This window comes from Synchiropus splendidus, chromosome 18, assembly GCF_027744825.2.
Source record: "Synchiropus splendidus isolate RoL2022-P1 chromosome 18, RoL_Sspl_1.0, whole genome shotgun sequence".
NCBI lineage: Eukaryota > Metazoa > Chordata > Actinopteri > Syngnathiformes > Callionymidae > Synchiropus > Synchiropus splendidus.
The window spans coordinates 3,916,183-3,931,390 of NC_071351.1; the positions used below are offsets into that span (position 1 = coordinate 3,916,183).

General features: G+C 43.7%; 1 protein-coding gene across 4 annotated transcripts; it reads right to left on the reverse strand.

Annotated features, from left to right (window-relative positions):
• Positions 1–1,033: 1,033 nt before the first annotated feature.
• On the reverse strand, positions 1,034–14,345 carry LOC128750035 (trypsin-like). Of its 4 annotated transcripts, XM_053850157.1 has the most exons (12): positions 14,203–14,345; positions 13,688–13,739; positions 11,095–11,142; positions 10,536–10,663; positions 9,538–9,648; positions 9,005–9,245; positions 8,455–8,525; positions 7,887–8,113; positions 2,530–2,680; positions 2,291–2,432; positions 1,959–2,213; positions 1,034–1,878 (listed from the first exon to the last, which is right to left on the reverse strand). In XM_053850157.1, exons 8-12 carry the CDS (start codon positions 8,107–8,109, stop codon positions 1,729–1,731), a joined length of 921 nt encoding a protein of 306 aa, XP_053706132.1. In that variant the 5' UTR covers positions 8,110–8,113; positions 8,455–8,525; positions 9,005–9,245; positions 9,538–9,648; positions 10,536–10,663; positions 11,095–11,142; positions 13,688–13,739; positions 14,203–14,345; the 3' UTR covers positions 1,034–1,728. The 4 variants fall into 4 exon arrangements, with proteins under 4 accessions (XP_053706132.1, XP_053706131.1, XP_053706133.1 ...); XM_053850156.1 differs by lacking the exon at positions 10,536–10,663; XM_053850158.1 differs by lacking the exons at positions 8,455–8,525; positions 9,005–9,245; positions 9,538–9,648; ... (2 more) ...; positions 13,688–13,739; positions 14,203–14,345 and adding exons at positions 2,790–2,857; positions 3,476–3,964 and having other exon boundaries at positions 7,887–8,023.
• Between the last annotated feature and the right edge of the window lie 863 nt (positions 14,346–15,208).

A 15,208-nucleotide genomic window follows, 5' to 3' on the forward strand; every position in this document is an offset into this window, starting at 1 on the left:
AGCAAGTATTAGTACTTAATCTAGTTTCACACACCAGTGGCCAAAACGGGGACTCTGGGTCTGACCCAGGTCCCCACAGTTGGACCTCACCTAGGAGGCATCCTCAAAAGACGCCACCTCAGATGATTTGAGGAGAAGTCGTAGTGCACTGAGTCTCTCCTGGATGACTGAGATGCTCGCCCTTACTGGAGGAGATGCTCCAGCCACCCCATGGAGAAAACAGTTTGCAGCTCCCTTCAAGAATCATGTTGCCTTTTGGCTCAGCTCATTCGTCAGAACAACAGACCGACACAGGCAGATCCGTCAGTCCATCTCCCAGACAAACATTTTCATGCATCAGCTGGTCCAGTCAAGTGCAGGGGAACGCCACTCGGGCTCCTCGGCACATTAGTAACATGCTGTTTATGTAACAGAGAGAGGGGCCAGGCTGATTTACAAGTGTGTGGCTGCAGCAGTGATGGCTAGCGTGGGTCAAGGTAATGATCATAAATAAGAGGAGGAGAAGGAGAAGTGGGTGAAGATCATAACAAGTGTAAGGACGTAGTGAGAATTCCGACGGCCCGCGGTGTGATTTACAACAGCCCTAGCTGACCCATAACAGTTGTCAAATAGGTCTTAAAGTGTGTTCCTTTCTCGACATGTTTATGGAATCATGTGGAGTTGAGGTCCGTCTACCTGCAGTCATGATACACACAAGCTGTATCTGGGATTTACAACAGCAGTGGGCAAACTGGCTCTCAAGTGTGTTTTGAAGACCACTACACAAGCAGCCAACAATCACACAGACCTCTTATTTCATTCAGATCCAGATGATCCAGAAAGATTACATCACCAGTTTAATCAGAGCTAATGCTTAAATACATTTTGAATTGTATCTTTACACATCAGTATTTGAGACAGTACATACAGTATTAAAATGTAACAAAAATGCATTCAGCTTATGGTGAAATGTGATGAGTCTGACTTGCAAATAGAAAAACACAAAACAGATGTTGCACGCTGGTTTATATGGAGTAACGACATATTTTCTCACTTGGCATGAATTTTGTTGACGCAAAAGGTGACACAGCTCTGGACTTCTCTGAAAGCTCTTCTCAAGATATGCCAAATCTGAAGCAGGACTCATGAATGCAGACTGTATCATTTTAAACTAAAAGCCTTCTGCGGATGCAAGAGTCAATTGCACCATCTTCTGGAAAATAGTGGCACTACAAGCGAAGGTCAGCAACGTTCAACTTGACTTTCGTCACCTGAACTGGACACGTTTGGTTTTGAGGCTCGAGGTATGTGTCACTTTGCTGAATAAACAATTTATCTATTCCTTGCAGGAAGACCGTCGAACCCAACAAAGGACCACGGCTGACAACATGGTGCAAGTTTGTGCATCAAATACTGACGTCAGAGGATCACATTTCCACTAGCAGGGCCCAGAGTGAACTGGGCATGTGCAGCAATGAGCCATCGGTTCATCTTGAAACCATCACAAGACTACAGACAGACACTCTTGTCAGTTCTTCTGTGGAGTTTGGAGGAGAATGAGAGAGCATCAGATTCAACTTGAAACATTTCCATTATCGCATTGTTTTCGTTATAGTATGTGAGATCACAACAACCATGAGAGACTTCGACAACAGTTTGTGGTGCAACACGAGAAAAAACATTTGATGTTGTGATGATGTTTAATCATCAACGTATTTGCGCGAGTCATCTTGCAGCTGGATGGAGGCTTCAGTAATTGTTAATGACCCACTGGATCCAGTCGTGGTAGTTTCTCACTCTGGTGTAGACGCCGGGGTAGTAGCGGCTGGCACAGCCGATGCCCCAGGACACGATGCCCTCCAAGAAGCCGTTACACATCAGAGGGCCGCCAGAGTCGCCCTGCAGAGAAACAATCGTTCTTTCAGAGTGCACTACCACCTGAGGAGATATTCATAACAAGTTGGCTGTCCTTGCTTCACCTGACAAGAATCTTTTCCGCCCAGTGGTGAGCCAGCGCACAGCATGTTTGGGGTGATCCTGCCCCAGTAGTAATACTTGCAGAAGGGCTGCACCCTGACGTCCACAGCATGCAGCACATTGGAGAGGTAGAAACTAAAAACCCGCGTGACACCCCAGCCGCTCACTGTGCACAGGTCATTCCACAGGCTCGGCCTGCTGTGGTCTGGCAGAGCGGCCGGCTGGATTTTGTGGTTCAGCATCACAGGCTTACTCAGCTGCAACATAAGATGGACTTTAACGAATGAAGAAGAACCACTTTGACATTCTCATTATCAGGATCTCTCCTGGATACCTTTATGAGCATGATGTCATTGTCGAATGTCTTGTACTGGTAGTTGAAGTGAACAAAGATTTTCGATACGTTGAAGATCTGTTCGTAACCCTCTTTCTTTTTCAGATTGTGTTCACCCAAAACCACTCTCATCAACTTGGACCTGAGGGCGAAAGCAAGAGTCCAGGTAACCAAGTCTGACACAGCAATGAGCTCAATCTGACCAGTCAATCAAGCACCATTTTCACTGCAGCACTTACGGTATCCAGCAGTGGGCAGCAGACAGCACCCACTCGGGATGCACCAGCGTTCCTCCGCAGTAGTGTCTCCCGAGAAACTGAACAGAGGCCTGATGCTTGACAGAATTTGGCACTACTTCCTGGCCTCCGATGATTCTTGTGCATAATGTTCCTGAAACAAGACAAAAAAACGCAGTATGACCACAATTCAATTTAACATGCTGTATCTTTAATTTCATTAATTTATTTTGGGAAAATAAAAACTGTGCATTCAAACTCACGGGTGACACAAACAATTGTCAATACAAGCAGTGAGCCTTTCACTTGGGATCCCATTTTAAACTCTTCCCTGTGGAGAAAACAGCAGGCTTTGATGAGGAATGAAACAATCAGTAGTAAACTATAATGACATTTTCATGAACCCACTCATACGATCCCCTTTAAGGTCGTCTCATTACCTACAAACTCAGATACAGAACCAGTCGTCAACAAGCGTCGTGCAAGGAACATTTTTTTGTCATTTGTACTTACAGGCACTGGGTGGCGCTGTTGCCATGAGAGTCAGACATATAACTCAAGTGTTTTGGATCCATTGGATTGTTTGACTATCATTTCGCCATTAAGTTATGCCATTTTTTGTGCTCAAGAGCAAATAAAAATGTATTTCCTGACAAAGGCAGTTCAGCCTGAGCTGCTGCCAATGAAAAGCCAGACAGGTTTCACTGGACCTGACAGCAGATTTCACAGTGCCATTTAGGATTTAACATTGATAAAGAACGGGCCGGCAAACAAGTCTCTCATTGATTCACAAGCTTTGTGATGGTTTGTGAATTTTAGCTGTACAGTAAATGAGGTGTGTTCTGATCAGCTGACAAGTCAAGTAGAAATCTCTCAAGTAGAAATGGTGATGTCAGACAAAAACACAGGCACAGATCAATGGTAAACAAAAGGTTGGTTGGTGACTTACCTCCAAGTTCGATCACAGCAAACTAGTGGTTTTCTACGACTGGCCGGACCTCTGCTCCCCTGCTGTCTTTTATAGTGAAACTCTATCCAGGTCCAAATCTTTTGTTGAAGTTGTCCTTCTGTTTTGTTCCATGACCATCTCGTACATCGACAAAGACCCTGACCTACTACCTGACAAAGCTCAGCTGCTCTCTTGTTCTTGTCATGCTTTCAAGCCCCTCTTTTCTCATGTACTTTGGGACAGAGTTGATAAAAAAGCAGACTTGCACAGGCTGGGACACAACAAAAAGGTCGGTCCCTGAGGACACCAGGCAGACGGCCCCTCCAGGAGACATGGCCCGTCCATCACAGGTACTTGGTCTTCAAGTTTTGAAATAAAGTTTATAAATTGAGTTTATTGGATTGATTCAACTCCAGAGTGTGTTTCCATGGAGACGGATGGCAGCTTGATTCCAGAGTAGGTTATGCCAGGAAAATGCTACAGTCAGCGCTGTCAGGATGAAAAGGTACAAAGGGTTGCAGAATCCCACAAAGCAGAGCCCTGACCTGCTCAAGCGGCACCTCCATTTTTAATGACACCTGGCCTCAGAAAACTTCAGAGTGACCGCGCCCAAAAAGACCAGCGGCTATTGAAACTCTTAAGAGTAACTCCATCCTTCACCTTAGGTTTGACCCAAATTGAAGTTGTAATTCTGAGCATATTGGGGTCAAATGAGTTGTTGGTCATTTAAAAACATAAGTGCGCCAAGCTAGCACCTTTCAGGTGAAAAAAACAACACCCCAGTGTCAGGTTCAGGCGGTTCAAATGGGAGGTGAGGACTCCGGTGGGAATTGGGATGCTATATTCTTAAAGAAAGCAGATGTAGGTCAAAAGACACGTCCACACACTGCCGTCTCAGAGTCACTGATGGGTGACTGACCTGCATAGATACACACTTTGTCAGTCTTATTCTCCTTTCCTACATAGAGACCATAAATTTGCCACTTCAGAACCACGTCCATGGACTGACCAACCCGATCCTATTTCCTCCCACCTCACACTCAAGTCAGTGATGTCCTGCCTGGCCATAACAAGGACAGAAAAGAAAAGATGAAATGACTTGTGGACATGCGAGGGAAGGCAGGATTCTCCGGTGACGACACTTTGAAATAAACCCGTCCTTCACCATCTCTTGACTGATTATATAAACACCGCACAGGTGTGGACGGGCAAGAGCAGCACTTCCTGGAAGCTTCAATTATACATCTGTCCCCAGCATTGTGGTGGCCATGGAAACGGAACTAGAAACTATAAGAAACCTGAGAGTGGCGGAGTGATGTCAACACATTAGACACACAGCTGTGGTCTCCTGCCTCAGTGGCTTTTCCTCATCCACTCATGATGGAGCTGACGTACCTGCTGCTTTTTTTAATGCTGGAAGTGTGGACTGTAAATTGTAAGTAAACATTTTTCGTTGACCTTGTAAGAACAAAATTCTCAGTCTAAGACATGGAATGTTTTGGCAATTTATTCTGCTAATAAAACATGGTAGTCAAACGAGTGTCTGTGACCAGCGCGAGCGACAAACATGCGTATTCTTTTCTATATCATTTAAATGTATAATGCGGTTTGTGCCTTGTTAAGTCAAGTACTTAGTAATAATAACAATCACTAGACTTCAAGTTATTACTAATAAATGAATAAGCATTAAAAATGTAAAAATGTTTTGAAAGCACATGGTCAATAATGAGCCAAACCACTAACACAGATGTAACTTTTAGTTGAGTAACTAATGTTTTGGACTCAGTGGTAGCTTCACTCAACGCGCAGCACCTTTTTACTAAGCTCTTGAATCTGAAGGCAGTTTTAACCAGAATAGTGACCGCTGGGATCCTCCACAGCACATGGATAGATTCTAGAGATGAGGGGCTTATGATGAGAAAAGGTGAGTGAAAGTGTGCATGTCCACAAGATACATTTGAAACCTCCACAAAAGGTACAGTGAGAATCAGACAGAAGAATGACGGCCAACGCCCCCTATTGAGCCACACAATTATGTCACGAAGATCATGCAAAAGGAGACGCTGAGTAACGTCTCAGGCTTCTCTGGGTTTTGATCCTGGACAGTAGATGCTCGTACAACACAATACATCTTCAATGTGTTCGAAATCCCAGGTTATAAACCCATACATTTGTGCCATTAGGTCTGTGATAGAGACACATCCTTTGAGCTGCTATTCTACATTGACCTTGTAACAACGTCAAAGTCCTCTTCCTTCACTGCACCGTTTTCTCACCCTTCCACCATGGTACCAAAAGACCCACCAGCCAACTTCATTTGTTAATTCACGGACGAAGAGGTGTCTTTTTGAACAATGCACTACTAAGCAAAACCTTCAACCCGTCGGCAGCCATCCATCAGGAAGGACTATGTTGAGTTTAACTTCCAACTGTGCTGAACAGAAACACATCAGTCTGTTTTGTTCCCCATCTCAATTACACTTCCACAACTAAAACACTTCAGAGACAAAAGTACCATCATCAAAAGATTGACCGTTGGAGGAAAATTATTTCCATCACCTTTCTTTTCCTTCTAGACATTTCTGAAGTAAGTACGTTTTCCTTTGTTCAGCGGCAGTTTGTCATTCTATAAGGCCTTATATAATCTTCCCAGATGCACCTTCATTCCTTGTGATAGTCTCCTTAACAAACAGATGGCACTATCAAGTTTCTTCTCCTCGCACGACACAACCCCTAGTGCTAATTTTAGCTGGGGACTGGTGTCTTGGACTGAAGGGTGTTTGTTCCATACCTTGGCACAAAATGGCTCATGCTATTGTGACCAGAACACCAGTGTCCATCATTGATGCTAAAACATCACAGGACATCTCAGCCGGGTCGTCCAGCTTCTGCGTGTGTCCATGTTTATCATGAGAAACAGGATTATGATCTGCACTTTACTGAAAAGATGAATGACATGGAGTAGCCCATCTCACTCAATTTTACAGCAACATTAAAGGATAGCTTGTTTGAATCTTCTGACATGTAGCAACCAGAGGGGTGGATACAATATCACAGTCCATAGTTGTTGAGTTATTGTGCTGAACATGAGCTCCTTTGTTCACATACAGAGGGAGAATTGAAACCTCCCTGGGACCAGAGACTCCAAGTCAACAACAGTGGCCTTTAAAATCATGGTCAACAACAACTTTCAAACAAAGAAACCCCACGATTCCCCTGCACCTGTCAGTGACTGCACATCTGTTGAAAGCAAATATAAGACAAAGTTGCTTCAGTTCTGAATCAGAGCCAGATATGTTTGTTTGACTCATTCCTCTGTCCCGGAGATGCTAAAAAGTTCACAGCCTGACTCTCCCGTTCTGATGGTCTCAGGTCAAGATTCTGGACAGAATCGGATCGTGGGAGGATACGAGCCGGTTCCCCACACAATAAAGTACCTTGCGTCGGTGCAGACGCTCTTGCGTCAGCACATCTGTGGCTGCAGTATTATAAACAGTCACTGGGTGATCACAGCTGCACACTGTAATATTGGGTAAGGCATTTTTGAGTCTATACTTTTTGGAGCAATCAGGGGAAATAAGAATTGCGAAGTGCACAGGCAGGAAAAGTGATTAGGATAGTATTACTTGATTTAATGATGATGCACCCCACAGGCTCGATAACATGCTGATCGTGGCAGGAGAACACTCGCTCACCATCTACGAAGGCACAGAGCAGGGAATCCTGCCGCAACTCCTGGTGCCACATCCGCAATACAACAGCGTCACCAACAACAATGACATCATGCTCATTAAGGTGAACCCAGCGATGATGGCACATGAGGGACTGAAGTCCACTCAATGTTCGCTCCATCTCTGCAGCTCCGAGGGCCTGTATATCTGAACAGCTTTGTTTCCATCGCCCTGCTGCCGCGACACGGAGCTACTCTGAGAGAGGGGCGGATGTGCCGGGTGTCCGGGTGGGGGTACACCAGCCCAGACGGCCAAATCCCCTCCACGTTGCGCACAGTCAAGATCCCCATCGTCTCCCGAGAGAAATGCAACAGCACAGACTCCTTCAACGGCATCATCACCAAAAACATGATCTGTGCAGGATTCAGTAGTGGAGGGAAGGACGCTTGTCAGGTGAGGACTGCACACCCCAGATCTACGGTGTAAAACCCCACCAATATGAGCTTCATAAATCACATAGAGACCAAGAGAAGTATCAGGAGGCTCCTGCTGAACAGGCCATGTCACTGAAAGGTGATTTAAAAAGGGTTTTCAGAAGAAAGTGTTTCACTTATTTAATGAGACTATTAAGTTACTCATGTTTTTGTTTGTATTTTTGGGAATTTCTATTATTAAATTAAACTCTTGATAGGGAAAGCAATGAGCGAGTATCAAATGTGTGTCTGCAGCGACGGTCTTACCTTGCTTTTGTTCCTCCCCTGCTTTGCTAGGGGGACTCTGGGGGCCCGCTGGTCTGTGACGGTCGGGTCTATGGCTTGGTGTCCTGGGGCAAAGGTTGCGCCCTGGGTCAGTTTCCTGGGATTTACACAGCCGTAGCCAACTACCGCCAGTGGATCGATGACACTGTGTTCCGCCACAAGTGTAAGGAGGACTGAGCGTCACTTCCAGTCTCTTTGGTGCCATAATTCTGTAGGAAACCACATCAACAAAACACTGAGTATTAAGCCACAAAGCTTTTACTTAACTGTGAAAACAGCTTGTCTGTGTCTTAAAACAGATCAGATTGTCCCTGACTTCAGTAATTTGTAGCAATAATTGTTCTGTTGTGCAGCAACACAACAGAACACAACAGGATAAATAATGTAAGCAGAGTGTTGCATCAATAAAACATGCAGCTCTTGGGTTAGAATGTTAATTACTCAGCAACAATAATCTTTACTTTTTGTTGCTTGTTGGTGTGTGTGTGGGGGTGTTGGAGCGTGAATTCAAGGACGTGCAAGCTGCAATGTCGAAGAATGTATCACTTGCCATTTCCAAGTAGTGGTGAACTCCAAGCATGAGGCACTTTCAGGCGCGAGAGACGAGACTGAAGCAGAGACCTGTCATAAAACAACAAGTGTTTTTCTGTTTTATACACCTTAATAAAACGATGATGACTCATCTGTGCATTTGCGTTCTGCTCTGCAACTCTGCAAAGGTTACTTTCATTAGAACTGCGAGGAACAAGTTGGGAGCAGCTAGCAAATGAAATTGCACAATTGCACGATGGAAAAAGCGTAAATCATTTCTGAAACTAAAATCTGAAATTCTTTTTTTCAACTTTTGGTTCTAATCTTTTTGTTATGAATTATGCAGGGGCAACCTGACAAAAGGAGTTGCAGCAAATGAACAGAGTAGTCTGAGAGCATGTGACATCTGCGTCACTGTCTCTGAGCAGGTGAGACAGGACACCCATAGTCTTCCCTCTCTGTTCAAATGTCAGGCTCTTGCTCAGCAGTGATTGGACAGGATGAAATCAGAACCTCACACCTGAGAGCGCATCAAGGTATCACAACAGCATGAATAGTTGATGGCCTACTTTGGTGGGATCTTTGGTTTCCCGCTTGGTCCAGTTTGCTGTGTGACGTGGGCGTGCCTGCGTCCCAGGTGATTGATGGATTTGGCAGCTTCTGATTTTGAAAGCGCTCTTACATAAAAAGCACAGGCCTTTTGTTCTGCACTGAGTCCTTGATCCTCAGGGAGCCCAGAAGAACATTGTCTGACACCGTTGATCCAGCGCCGCTCATATGTCCACAGAAATCTCTCCTCCAGGTTTTGTACTGAAACATATTGATCCCTGGTTAGAGATTGTTCCCAGCTGACACAGCTTTGTGCCATCGGGCAGACAAGACAGCGTTGACATGAAAAAAACAGGACACTGGAATCCATCATGTTTCATGGCTTGCTCTGAGCAGTGCCCTGTCCAGCATCGCCCTGTCAGCAGGGATTCACTTTCATCAGGCTGAGTGGAGAGCAAGGCTCCCACACGTGTTAAGAAGGCAAGCTTAAGAGGTTGGTTCTGTTTCTGCATTCATTTCCAATTTCCATTTCTCAATTGGGGCAGCATTTTACCTGGGAGGGTTAACACTGAGCGCAGACTCCCGTTTCAACAGCGCCTTCAGCCAATGTTTCATCTCCACCGGGTCCTGGGTCTGCCCTTCAGTCTCCTCACAGCTGGAAGGCCTTCAAAGAGAAGCTTGATCATTGATCCGTCCAGACTCACTGCTCGATCCTTCTCACACGCAAAAGATCAGGAATACTGTTTGCCTGTGGAGCGTCCAAAGATCTACTTATTGGATTTGTACTATTAAGAAAGGAGATATGCACTTAAAGCTGGACTTAGTCATGTGATCTTAAGAACACTGAAATGCATTCTTCCGAGCCGACAATCAATCAGATTCCCTTCACCCTGTGTTGATAAAATATAGGATGCAGTAACAATGTTCACACAGCCTCTGCTAAATGACCAGGTGTTTCAGCAGCGTTGATAAGGTTCGTACCTGAGAAACGGAACATTAAAGTGCAGTTTGTCAGACATAAAACTAGGAACACTGCCACTCTGCATCATACAAATGAGATGAAGATGCTCTGAAAATATTGCAAGAACATTTGTGAAGTAAAGCACCCCCATCTGCTTTCTATCTGAACTTCTTTACAGTCTTTCTGGGAAGCCCATCACCTAGAGAGGAAGTGTGATCCATGCACAATAAAAAAAAAAGTGTTTTCGACGGCTGAATGGATGCATCAATTTTAAACCTTCCACCCAAATAGCTGCTGGAAAAAAGACAACATATTTTTGAATATTGAGTCTTCACACATGAGCGTCTTCAGAAGAAAACACTGAATTACAATGCACATGACTGGTTGGAACCACCAGGGGGTAATTGATCATCAACGCATGAGGAAGAGGAAAACAGCAGATGAGAAGAGGCCTTCTGGCTCTTCCTCTGCTTCCTCTGGGAAGTAAAAGCTTGATTCTGTGCTGAAAAGACAAGTCAATGGGAGGACAAGACTTGAGCAAACTGGCGGAACAGTCAGAGACATAGCAGAGGCGAACGTGACAAGCTCACCACAGATTTTTTATTTATTTATTTAGAGTTTGACCCTGTGGAGGTTTGTGCACTCTATTTCCTTTTCATGATCTTTTCTTCATTCATCCACTTCATTCTTTCAGCCACAAGGCTTCTTTCATGTGAATCTGGAACAGATTTTTGCGGTGTTCAAGCACAATCTTATTGGATACCGGGCAGAGAGAAGTGAGTGCATCTACATCAGCCACATTCTGAGACTTGTTTTTATAACCCTTCCATGAAACAAGAAGTATTGTAACCTTGGTAACAAAACAAGACACAACGGATTGGTCAGAACTGAAGCAGTCAGCGACGAGCAGCAGAGAGGCACGGAAACATGACGTGATGTCCACAATCTGCCCTCATTTTAATCAGGGTATCAAAACATTACTGAAGCAGACGCAAGAGGAGCATCAGAATGAAAGATTCTGTGACACACTGATCAAAGATTACGTCACCAACTGGACATCTGAGCAACTTATGAATTCAAGTTTCCATAAAACATTCAGATATTCTAAAAAAACAAGGCTACTTTTCTGTTCACAGACCGATCACTCACCTGAAAGGCAGCCTTGTGCTTGCTGTCAGCCAGTGGACAGGATGAAGACTGAAAATAGAAAGGTCATCGAATTACATTAAACACCCGTCAAAGCTGTTTTAACATACTTAAAAACGTCATTTTCACAAATCAAAAACACACTTATATTTTAAGGGCAAAGTCAAAATTCCATCGCAAAAGATGCAACAATCAACTATTTAAATGTACAGACGCAAATGAAGCATCAATTCAGAACTAATGGAGTTTAGGAAATGGAGCAGGGGGATTTATTTAATGGCATTTTCCAATCAGACCATTAAATATCTATTAACTCTTGAGGTCGGAACACAATTAGCTCGTCACTTAGTGAATCTCTGTACACCCTGAGTGTCTGTCTCTTTGGTGCCCTTCACAATGGAGAGAAATGAAACCATCGGGTGAAATATAAAATATGCGGCCGGCTAAAGAAGACAGATGACAGTGCTTAATAATGAGCGCATCGTTTTAGTCCGAGGTTCTACAAGTACTTGGTAGTAAAAGCCATTAGCTGTGAAACGACCATTTGTTTCTGCTGCCTGTCCTAAAGTGTACAAGGCTTAATGAAGACAAATAACTCCGCCATGACAGTTTGGCCCGTATGAGCTCAACTAATGGAGTCTGGAGTTAGCATCTGATTGATACCCAACCGCAGGAACAGCTTCATCCATAGATGTGGATCACTCAGTCAAAGATTTATGCTCCTCACTCACAATGATTTGCCACATTCCTCGCTGTGTGTGGTCTGCTCTACTGAATCGGCGAGTCTAGTTCAGAACCGCTCGAAATGGTTCGACCGTCCACGCCAACCACCACATGACATATAAGACCACATGCATCTCTAAGCAACTTCTATTGAGACTTAAAAACAGCCTGAATGAAAGAACAATAAGATAATTATTTGAATAAAATAATCTGGATCAGTTCAAACTTTGTACACTAGATGGAGCTTTTCAGTGACACCGCAGCACAGTCCAGCTTTACCAAGTTTATGAAGAATTAAAAACCAGTGGGGACACAAATCACTGACATAAGTTATGTTTTTTCTCAACAAGATGGGAAGGTAGCCATAACAGGAATCTCTCGTGAAGGCATCCCAGTTACATGCGATTGTCCCACATATTTTGAATATTAAATGCAGCGTAAGCGATCTTCAAATCCTCAGTAGAGCGCGTCTCTGGTCGGGTTTCAGAAGCTCTGCAACTTCCACCGATCACAAGATTTGTTATGTAACTGGCAGCTTCAAACATATTGGGCGTCATTGTTAATTAAGATGGTTAAAGATAAGACAGTGAACAATAGCGGACTTTGAGCGGCTTCACAGCAGCAAACAATCTCGCTGGAGGGAAATAAACAATTGCAGCATGTTTACCACTCAACAAGAAAGAGACATGGAGAGTCTCGTCATTCTTCTTGATCCCTACAGAGAGAAAATTCTTCCTCTAAAAACCTTTTACTGAACTTACTAATCGCTCCATGCAGCTTTGGTCACATGTGAGAAACGACACAAGACATTTGTTACAGCCTTTTCTTTCAACGGCATCGTGAATTTCTCAAGTTCCCCCACAGAGAATTAGCAGAAAGTAGAGCACTTTAATCATGTTTCCTCAGTGAGAGCTGCCATCAAAGGCACGAGGAGCTCTCAGTCTACACTCAAGACGTCGCTGATAACCCACCTCCCCGAGCCTCAGAGACCCTGCTGACACACAACTGAAGTCCCTACCTCTTTAGCAGCCAATAGTGTCTTATTTTTACATTTCAACTGTGGCAAGTGGGAGCATAGTTATCTGAGCACTGTAGAGAAGTAACTGCTTATATAATGTGTCACCGGCTTCAAGCCAATTTCTCCCTCAGTAATAAAACGTGCCATTACAATTGCAACGGTATTGGGTATTTAAAAAGTCGCTGCTGGCTCGAGCTCCACTGTTGAACCTCAAGATTAATGAGAAGAAGAAATGAAGGGGGAACAGCACACTTCAGAAACAAAGCAGGTAGTGACAAAAACATACTGCAGAAGAATGAAAAAAATCAAAAATATTGTGCTGTTTAGTGAGAATTTATGAATGGATCGCTTTCTAAACTCAGCACTGATCAGTATTCCCAAATAAGATGACAACATTAAGTATTGATGGACGACCCAAAAAAATGACACTAATTTCACGTGGAAAGAGGTCACACATTATGATACAAAGGAAGATAAAAACAAACATTTAAAAGAGAAAATGAACTCAATTTAACAAGCCCAGCATTGAACGCCAAATGAAAGGATAAAAAACTATGAGAATCTATAATCGCTTTCCTTCGAGGAATGAGAAGTTCTAAATATGGTAACTCCATCTGAAATCGCTTTCAAAAACGTCAAAAGCAATGATGAGGGACAGCGGAAAAATGTGATGAAATATTAACTATGCAGCATGGACTGACTTAGCTGAGATCACAACATTAAAAATATATAGGCACACAGAAGTAGAAGCCGCTTGGGAAGAGATAACATTTTTTAGTTTTTATAAAATCATTTTTATTTGCAATTAAAAGCTATTGTATGCGGGATATTGATCCATCTGAAGAGGAGACTTACCTTTATTTATCTGTTGTGACGCATCACGGACTACAGAAGGCAACCAGCAAAACTGAAGAAGAATCAGAAAGCAAAAAGTGTCACAGCTAGTATTATATTCATCTATCCCTCATTACACTTGTTTATAATATTAATTAATTATAATAAAATTAATGAACACTGAACTGAAAACTGCCATGAAATGATACCCTGGTTTTAACAGATATCACATTTAATACAACAGTGTGTGGTCGAAATTGAAAAGGGTTCTTAAAGGGTCACTTAAATAGCACATTCACTCGTTTTATCGAACACGTCCCAGTAACTCTTTAAAAACAGATGAACCCTCCCCGTGAATAAGAATGTGGTTATTGAAGTGCAAACAGAGGCGAATACTCATTCAATGTCTAAAAGGCCAAAACGTTGGAAGCTAAACGGAGCCAATTCTGCTAACGTGTATTTCTGAGCACAACTCAGAAACCTTTTCGGATATTTATTTTATTCAGCACACATGATATTAAGGGTAATATTCCTACCTTGGTTTTACCACCGACTGGTGTCAATAAAAGCTCGCAGAAGTCAATTTAGCTTCTGAGCAGAAGCTAATTGAGCGAAACTTTCCTCCATTCAAGAGACTAGTTTACTCACTAGCGCCAGGGGCCTCATCTGGACGATTGGGGTACTACACCGGTTGTATTAAATGTAAGGATTATTATAATTCATCAAGGATGATTTTCTTTTGGAGTGTATTTTCTGCTCCTTTCCTCGTTTCCTTTCAGACTCACCTCCAGATCCAAGAATTATGACTGTGCTGTTATGCAAACCTTGTAATCCCGAGGAAAAGCCTTGGATCACACTGTCACAGTAGAGGGGCAGATTTAATCCAACATAGCGGAGCAGCATCCTCTTCTGACGCCTTCTTGTCAGGCACTTTTACATTAGCAGAGTCACTCATCTGTCAGAGTCAGAGGAGGTGCAAACCCAAGCTGTCACATAAAGATCACTGGAGCAGAGAGCAATGAAATATTTGAATAAAATTAATTCCAGAGCCCGTCACTCCTGTGGGTCAAGAGGAAATACATCAACCTGGTGTTGCATTTGTCGCTTGGCCCCACGTCATTCACGCGTCTCCCATCTAACGGCTGATGATCTCACCTCCGTCCTGGCACTGCTGCAAAAAGAACGCTGACAATGATGAGTGGTCGTGTTTGACTTACAGCTTTTTCTGAAGCACAGCCACTCAGACAGAATTGCAAATGACTTGGCAAAGAGTGATTCTTCAATGAATCCCTTTTGCAGAAAAAAAAAAATAACACACACATACGTGTCTGTGAACACCGTCACGTACGCTGTCATGTCGGCGTCAGCCTCAAAGCTCCACCAGGCTGGAGTTCGTCCTCTGAGTTGAGCTGGAACTCTTAACTTGAGACGCATTTTTTCTGTCAGCAGGGGAGTGAACGCCAGCGCGAGTTTGGCAGCCGCCGGTCAGAGGTCACATGGATGGAGCTCGACACGACCAGCGTCCGTGTGTGTGTGAGACAG

Excerpts from the sequence above, each read along its gene's own strand:
- LOC128750035 (XM_053850156.1), bottom strand. The coding sequence starts at position 8,109 with ATGGCACCAAAGAGACTGGAAGTGACGCTCAGTCCTCCTTACACTTGT. Across the intron at positions 2,433-2,529 it reads GCTGCCCACTGCTGGATACC|GTCCAAGTTGATGAGAGTGG; the intron begins GTAAGTGCTGCA and ends TTTCGCCCTCAG. Across the intron at positions 2,214-2,290 it reads ATGACATCATGCTCATAAAG|CTGAGTAAGCCTGTGATGCT; the intron begins GTATCCAGGAGA and ends CTTATGTTGCAG.